This window comes from Thalia democratica, chromosome 1 (assembly GCF_965202585.1).
Source record: "Thalia democratica chromosome 1, ktThaDemo2.hap1.1, whole genome shotgun sequence".
NCBI classification, from domain to species: Eukaryota; Metazoa; Chordata; class Thaliacea; order Salpida; family Salpidae; genus Thalia; species Thalia democratica.
This window is the reverse complement of record NC_139165.1, coordinates 75135833-75144200: the sequence shown is the minus strand read 5'-3', so window position 1 is coordinate 75144200 and position 8368 is coordinate 75135833. Positions and strand designations below refer to the sequence as shown.

General features: G+C 27.3%; 1 protein-coding gene across 1 annotated transcript; it reads left to right on the top strand.

The window, feature by feature from the left end:
* The first annotated feature begins 1283 nt into the window (after nt 1-1283).
* LOC145835931 (kynureninase-like) lies at nt 1284-6651 on the top strand. Its single transcript, XM_082943733.1, has 9 exons — nt 1284-1508; nt 1893-1978; nt 2226-2348; nt 2602-2793; nt 3224-3379; nt 3781-3952; nt 4706-4892; nt 4998-5109; nt 6020-6651. The coding sequence occupies exons 1-9, from the start codon at nt 1370-1372 to the stop codon at nt 6173-6175; spliced, it is 1323 nt and encodes a 440-aa protein (XP_082799859.1). The 5' UTR covers nt 1284-1369; the 3' UTR covers nt 6176-6651.
* The last annotated feature ends 1717 nt before the right edge of the window (nt 6652-8368 follow it).

The window sequence follows — 8368 nt, the reverse complement described above, 5'->3', positions numbered from 1 at the left end:
CCCAAACATATTAAAAATTGATCAAAAAATAAAGTTAAATAATTAAAATAAAATAACTTGAAGTATTTCTAAACTAATGGTCGGTTTTAAATTTTTCAAAAGCTGTATATGGTTAATTACTAAAGAAAAAACTCTGTAAATACAGGAATATTTTACACTACTAAAGCCAATTTAATTTAGCTAAATTTTTTTATAAACATTACGTTTGTAAATTTTAGAATTAGCTTTTTAACACACTTTTAGTTATTTTTAACACCTGTTAGATGTTACTTACTTATAGGAAAAAAACATTATGTTACAGATAACTTTTTTATGTACAGTGCATTGCATAATTATGTGTTGCTTCCGGTTAAAAAGCGCAGGTAATGAGCTGTTCTGGCAAAATTTGTTTATAGAATGACATTTTGAGCTTTCAGTTTAAACACTAAAGCTTAATGTACAATGTGTATACAAGTTTTTTGGAAAGGTATTTTTTTTTAAGAAAAAAGCGTAGATTTAATGAAAACAAAATGTATTAACAAACAAATTTTAGTTAGAACTTTTAGGAAAAATATCTTACAAGTTAAAATAATTAATTTCAAATTTTATAATTATCTTCAGTGAAATTAGTAAATGGAGTTCGTTTATTAGTAATTTTCTACGACTTATATTTTAGAGAGTAAACAGCGTTGTACTGTAAGTAGCGTTTAACAAAGATTTACAAGAAATCAATACTGACTTAAAAACTGAAACTAAAAACTTCAACTGGATGGTATATGTTTTTTTGATTTGGTAAATGCTAACTACATTGCGAAATTTATTTTTTAGTTGCAAGTACTTTGCAAAAAAAAACATGCTTATACAATTAAATTTTCACTTTAAACGTGTTCATTTAGGTTAAACAAAATGATCAGTATAATTACAAGCTCCAACATATTTGACCTAAATTGAACTGTTTAGTTTGATAGACTGAAAAAAGCTTAAGTTGTAAAATCCTAAAATTTTGGTGAAGAGGTTAAGATTAAGGTTAAGGTAACGTTTTTTAATCATATATAAGCTACAAAAAACAAAATAGATTACTTAGTTATTTAATTTTTTATAATGTTTGTAACATAAAACTAGATAATGATATTTATACTTGACTATTTTAGTTAAACTGTCTAAGTTACTTTTTGTAAATCCGTACAAACGTTTGTAAATAAACCTTTTTGAACACTTAGTCATGTTTCTACTTTATTTTTACTAAGCTGAAAGCTATAAATTTAAATTACACCATTTGAAAAATACTACACTGATCTAGCACATTATAAAAGAAACTTTTGTACCTTGTTTTCTTAAAGAGAAACAATTTAATCTTGAGATAGGAAAATGATACTGCAACGAATTTAAAATGAACAAAAGTCCAAATGAAGTACTTGCTCAGATGGCAGAGTCTGAAGGATTGAAAGTTTCTTCAAATAAGTTTGCTTCCTACCTCGATCAACAAGATGAACTGTCTCACTTTAGGGATTTTTTTCACCATCCCGACTGTTAGTTTTTGCTTTAGTTTTAACAAAAAACAAACCAATCAAGTATTATAAAGTGTTAAATTTTATTTAGAAAGTAAAAATTCAGGTTTAAACTAAAAAACAAAACTGAATGAAGTATGAAAATACTTACTGAAATAAACTTTTTATTAGGTTTTACAACAACCTTTTGTAAAAAAATAATAGTAAATTAATACTTTAAGTTTTTTTATTAATATCTTATGTTTTCTACATTTCACTAAATTGCTTATTTATTTTTTTACATTTAGCTAATAAACAAAAACTGTTTATTTAAAGAAACGTTTTTTAACTGTAATTTTACCTTGTTAAGTTATAAAACTTGTTGCTTGTTTTTTATAACAGCATAACTTACTTAATGTATTACAGCATCCGATGATATTGAATGCTCAATATATTTAAACGGAAATTCACTTGGGTTGCAACCAAAGTCAACTTTAGAAAATATTACAAAAGTTTACTTTAACGTTTGATTGAAGAACATCGATTAAAATTGCATGATTTTATTAACTTTTAAACAATTACTTTCTAACATTCTTTACTTAACTAGGATTTTGTATTACATATGAAAAACTTACATCTTTTTTTATCAATAAAACTTAACTACTCTAAGTTTAGATTTTAGTATGTACAAGTTGCTAATACTATAAACTAACTCGACGATACAAAAAATATCTAAAAATGAAAAATTAATACAACTAGGTTATAGAGAATTGGCGAATCAAAACTAACGATAGCCACTTCGAAGGATTTCTTCCCACTGCTTCTTGTGTTGACCAAGTTACTGTTGACATGGCTAACATTGTTGGTGCCAGCCCTAAAGAAGTTTGTTGTGTTTTTGTAACCTAACAAACGTGACGAGAATAATGAGAACAAAATTCGTTGGCCTTAGCGTTTAAAAAAAATTAAACTAACCCTAGACGTTTTTTTTTTGTCTGGACAAAGTGTTACTATAGATATAAAATATTAAAACTGTTAAACATACTTTTTTTTAAAGTATTTATTGAACGAGTTTTAGTTATTGTTAAGTTTTGTTGAAGCAAACACCAAAAATTAAATATATCAAATTTTTTTTCAGGTGTGCCTAATGAACGGCTTAAGTGTGAACTTGCACCTGATGATGGTTTCATTTTACAGACCTACCCCGACGAGAAAAAAAATTCTGATAGAAGGAGGAGCGTTCCCATCCGACCACTATGCCGCATGCTCCCAGATTGAGTTTCACGGGTACGACTGCAAAGAGTGCTTGTTACAAGTCTTTCCTGATGAGGTTTTATACGATTTTAAATGTTTTCTCATTTAATTAGACACAAGTTTATTGTGAAAAGTAGTAAATACAATATTGTTTATTTAACGATTAAAAAAAAAGCGCGCAAAAAGTTTGGTCTAAAGACCTGGTGTACAAAGAAATCTTTTAGTTATCGAGTTGTACCATTTTGTTAGACACAGGTGGTTAAGTTTAACACTTCATAAACAATTTATATTAATTAAATTTAATTGGTCAGTCATGTGTGCAGCATTTTTGCTAATTTAGCTATGTTTACAGGCAGCAAAAAATTCTTTTATCTTAAGTTTTAGCAAAAGTAATAAATAAGCAAAAGTATGTGTTTTTACTTTTTAAAACTTTAAACATTTTTAAACATTAAATTTAATGTTAGTTCAAGATAGTTTTTTGTTTCTTTTTAATCCTATTGAACCAGGGCAAAGACACCGTTTCTATGGACAGCTTGTGCGAACTGATCGAAAAAGAAGGTGATTCGATAGCGCTGGTCCTTCTGCCGGGAGTGCAGTATTTTACAGGACAGGTGTTTGACATGGAGAGAATCACCAAGATCGCTCACGAAAAAGGGTGCATGGTTAGAACAATCGTTTTCTATCGATATTTGAAAGTAGCTGATTGATTTTTAACGTTAACGTTTTTTAAGTTTAGTTAAACAAATTAAGTGTATAATCCAAGTATTCAAGTGCTTGTATACATAAAATATGTACTACTTTAACAAATTAAAAAGTGCTTTTTACTGGCAAGCTTTAAGCGTAAATAAAGTTTTTTATTACTAAAACAAAATATTTACACAATTTGAAAGTTCTAATTTTCATAAATATTGAATAGAGTTTAAAAAACAAATGTATGTAATCTAAATTTGTCTAAAGACTCAGCTACTTCATGTTAAAAGCTTCGATCATACTTTTTACTAAACAAACAAGCATATTAACAAAAAAGTAGAAAATAAATTAATTGAATTTTCATAAATAAAAGGTGGGGTTGGACCTGGCACACGCGGTGGGGAATATAGAGCTGAAGCTGGGCGAGTGGGGTGTTGATTTCGCGTGCTGGTGCAATTACAAGTACATGAACGGAGGGGCTGGCAGCATAAGTGGCACTTTCATGCACAGCAAGCACGAAAATAACCACCTGCCAAAGTTTGTTGGTCAGTGTGTTGATTGTTGGCAAAGTTACGCTGTGAACATAAGTTGCGCTGAGCTGGAGTTGAGGGTTTACTAGTTTGAAGTTGTTTGAACGACTAAAGTTTCATAAACTATTCGAAAATGAAGTATAAAGTAGAAAAAGACTCAGTCTAATTAGACATATTTTTTAAAGTCTTTTAAAATTTTCTTTACTTGAATCTAAAAGGCTAGAAAATAAATGTTCGAATGAACCATATAACTTTTAGATTTTTAAAAAGTTTAGTTTGCAAAACAAAGAAAAACATCAAAATAAGACTTTAGTTAAGGTTTATTAATACAATTTTAAAAAATATTTTCATATTAGAAAAAAATAAAACATTTAAAATTTTAGTAACAATTATACATTGCGTTTTTACGATTAACTTTGTAATCAAGTGAAATTATAATTTATCTCGTGCAAACTAGCACAATGTTGTTTGTAAACCGAAGTTTTTTAAATTTTGTTTTAAATTCTAAGTTTATAAAATACAGGAATATCTGATCACTAATTTTTACGGTTAAAGATTAGATTTTTTCTTTTTTTCTTAATACAATTTTTTTTTTTATTAAATAAATTTAAAACTTCAAAGTTAAAAAAAAACTTAATAATATACTACATAAAAAATACATTTTTTTTTTGATGCGTGCTCAAAAGAAACACAATTAATTGTTTTTCTATAACTGACAAGTGTTATAACTACAAACCTTTTACAGCAGCAACTTAAACTTTTTGTCAGGCTGGTGGGGTCACAAGTTCAGTACCAGGTTCGACATGACCAACAAGCTGGACCTGGCACCGGGCGTGCGAGGGTACCAGATCAGCAACCCTGCCCCGTGCCTTGTAGCCGGACTGAAGGCGAGCTTGGACATATTCAGGCAAACCGACATGAAAAAGCTGCGCAAGAAAAGCTTGTTGTTGACAGGGTAAATACATTTTTGTTCAACATTTTTAAGTTGTATAAAGTTATAATTATTTACGATAACATGCTTAAACTTTACAATGCTAATACCAAAATTGTTTTTTTACAGATATTTGGAAGTTTTGTTAGAAGAAGAACTCAAAGAACTCGTGGAAATAATCACGCCTCAGTTGTGGCGCGGATGCCAGCTGTCCGTCAGACTTAAAATGGAAGTTGGAAAAGTAGTCACACTGATTTTAGCTTAAAATAGCAAAAAATTTAGCTTAAAAAATATTTAGTAGTTTTTGCTACATTAAGTTTTATCTATAAAAGTTAATAATGTTTATCGTCATAGAGTTTTCATGCTGTGATAAATAAAAAGTGCTCATAGTCATAAAATCAGGGTATACTATCAAAATCCACCCGGTCAAAATCCACTTGCAATCAAAATCCACCCGATTTTTTATATATATATTTTTTATTTATTAATTCGTTATATATTTTTTGCATTTTTTAAATTTGTTTTCTATTTATTTTTCACCATCACTGTTATCCCTAACCCTTACCCTCGATCGGTAAGCGGTTCTCGAATTTGACTGGGTGGATTTTGAACGCGGATGGATTTTGATCGCGGGTGAAATTTGAAAACCAGAGTGTTTGATAAAGAAATTTTTTAACGAGTTATAACTATTAGTAATACAGTAATACTATTATAATTCGTTTTGTATTTTGTTATTATTCGTTAAAATTTATAAAGTAATTTATGTATTGAAAGTTAAGTAATTAACTTAAAACATTAAAAACTGTTATGATGTTTAGTAATATTTTTTAAAATAACTGTTTTAGTTAAACTTTGAGGTCGGAAATTTTTTTTTCAAGACCTATTTTAACACAAATTACAGTGTAAAAGTCTATTTATTTATTATATATTGCTTATTTATATATAAAATACATATCTATTTATAATTAAATAATATACAAAAAAGCTATATATGTATAGCTCAGAACTGCTTCTTAATAAGATTTTTTTTTAATAATTTATTTTTATGTTAATTAAATAAAATAGTATAATTCCAAAAGCTATACAGATTTTATAAATGAAACTATGATTTTTAAAAATCTTAAAGTGGTATAAACTGTTATTAACTTTAGGTACATGAGATGTTGCACGCCAGGGGAGTCAGGTGCGATGTCAGGAAACCCTCAGTGCTGAGGTTGGCACCAGCTCCATTGTACAACAGCTTCAAAGATGTGCACAGATTCGTGCAGATACTCGTTGAAATACTTACACATGACAAAGTTAACTAAATAGCTTGTTTTTTGCTTTAACTTATAAATAAGAAAAGTGTTGCAAACTGTTTTTTACAAATTAAATAAAAAAGGCTTAAAATAAGTAATAATTGTTTAAAATTTTTAAATATTTTTCAAGACTTTAAACAAACTAAAAAATTCAAAACAGTTTGTTTAACCTACTAAGTTAAACAATCAACTATAGTACGAAGTACAAAACACAATTTTCTAAAACAACTACTTGTAACTCGAGTGCTTTAAACTTCAGTTTGATTTAAAATAAACTTATAAAGGTTATCTAGTTCAGCAATTTACGTAACACTTTTGGTAACTCTTCTGCTGGAAGAAAATTAAACACTAAAATACTTTAACAAATTGCTAAATATAAACTTAACTAATATCTTCATGTTGAAAAAAGACATGAAAAAAGATATATTATATATTATGTATTTAAGTATCGTTAAAACTTTTTGCTTTAATTTTCGTGGTATGCACTATGTTTTATTGAAATAAATAATTTAAAGCACGAAAAGTAAATGAAAAATAAGTTCTATTTTAAATCAAGCATTAACGATTTTAGTGTACATAAATATATAGTAAACTAAATAGCTAGTAGTATTTTTAGTTTGTAAGAATTTATTTCCTAATAGTCTACAGTTAAATAATAAATTTTAAAGTTGTTTTATAAAGTAGTTTTTTTATTGTTTAACAGTTTTTACGATATATATTTATATATATATATATATATATTTATTTATTTAATTATATAAAAACTATAATTCAAACAGCTGTTTCACACATTGAAATGTAAAATTTCATATGATCTTCAGTGAGTTGTAGTTTATTATAATAGTAAACAGAAATTTCGATTTTAGAATTTTTTATGGTAATTATGACGTAGTAATGGTACAGTTTATTGTACGATTAGTTGAATTTGAAATACGCTGCAAATGTTATTCTATGCTTTTTAGGAAAGTTTAAAAAGGTTATTTTGGAAAAAATGTTTTAAGCTATTAGAAAAATTTTTTAGGCTGTTGGGAAAAATGTTATAAAATGCTATAAAATACTCGTGTTTGCCGCTTCGATTTTATTTTGTTTTAATATTTAGTTGGTTTTAATTTTGTTAAAAAAGTATTTTTGATAATGGATGCATATGTTTTGTCTTTCGCTTTTCTTGTTTAGTGTTACGTTCTTATCTGATTTTTCGATTTCTATTTTTTCTAAGTTACAAAGTTTGCAGCCGAATTTAGTATTGAATTTTAATTTTGTCCTGTTTAATATTTCCCATTTAATTTTGTAGTCTGTATTGTTGTCTTTTAAGTTCCATATGTAATTCGCTAGTTCTGTTGTGTGTCTTTTGTTAATATTGTTGAATGATGATTTGTGGTTTCTGTATCTTTGTTTAAAGGTATTTCCTGTCGACCCTATATACTGCTTTGTTGTTTTATTTGATGTTACTGTTGCTTTATAAATTATATTTGACACTAGGCATTTGTTATTTAAAGGGCAAGGTTCTTTACGGCAATTACAAAGTTTATCTTTTATGGTGCTTTTATCGTCTATCTTGCTTTTGTTTAATATTTAATTATTAAAAGCACCATAAAAGATAAACTTTGTAATTGCCGTAAAGAACCTTGCCCTTTAAATAACGAATGCCTAGTGTCAAATATAATTTATAAAGCAACAGTAACATCAAATAAAACAACAAAGCAGTATATAGGGTCGACAGGAAATACCTTTAAACAAAGATACAGAAACCACAAATCATCATTCAACAATATTAACAAAAGACACACAACAGAACTAGCGAATTACATATGGAACTTAAAAGACAACAATACAGACTACAAAATTAAATGGGAAATATTAAACAGGACAAAATTAAAATTCAATACTAAATTCGGCTGCAAACTTTGTAACTTAGAAAAAATAGAAATCGAAAAATCAGATAAGAACGTAACACTAAACAAGAAAAGCGAAAGACAAAACATATGCATCCATTATCAAAAATACTTTTTTAACAAAATTAAAACCAACTAAATATTAAAACAAAATAAAATCGAAGCGGCAAACACGAGTATTTTATAGCATTTTATAACATTTTTCCCAACAGCCTAAAAAATTTTTCTAATAGCTTAAAACATTTTTTCCAAAATAACCTTTTTAAACTTTCCTAAAAAGCATAGAATAACATTTACAGCGTATTTCAAA

What these genes read in the sequence shown, in the direction of transcription:
- LOC145835931 (XM_082943733.1), top strand. Translation starts at nt 1,370, where the DNA reads ATGAACAAAAGTCCAAATGAAGTACTTGCTCAGATGGCAGAGTCTGAA. An exon ending in CTTTAGAAAATATTACAAAA is followed by an intron (nt 1,979 to 2,225) that starts GTTTACTTTAAC and finishes TAATACAACTAG; the next exon opens with GTTATAGAGAATTGGCGAAT. An exon ending in AAAAGCTTGTTGTTGACAGG is followed by an intron (nt 4,893 to 4,997) that starts GTAAATACATTT and finishes GTTTTTTTACAG; the next exon opens with ATATTTGGAAGTTTTGTTAG.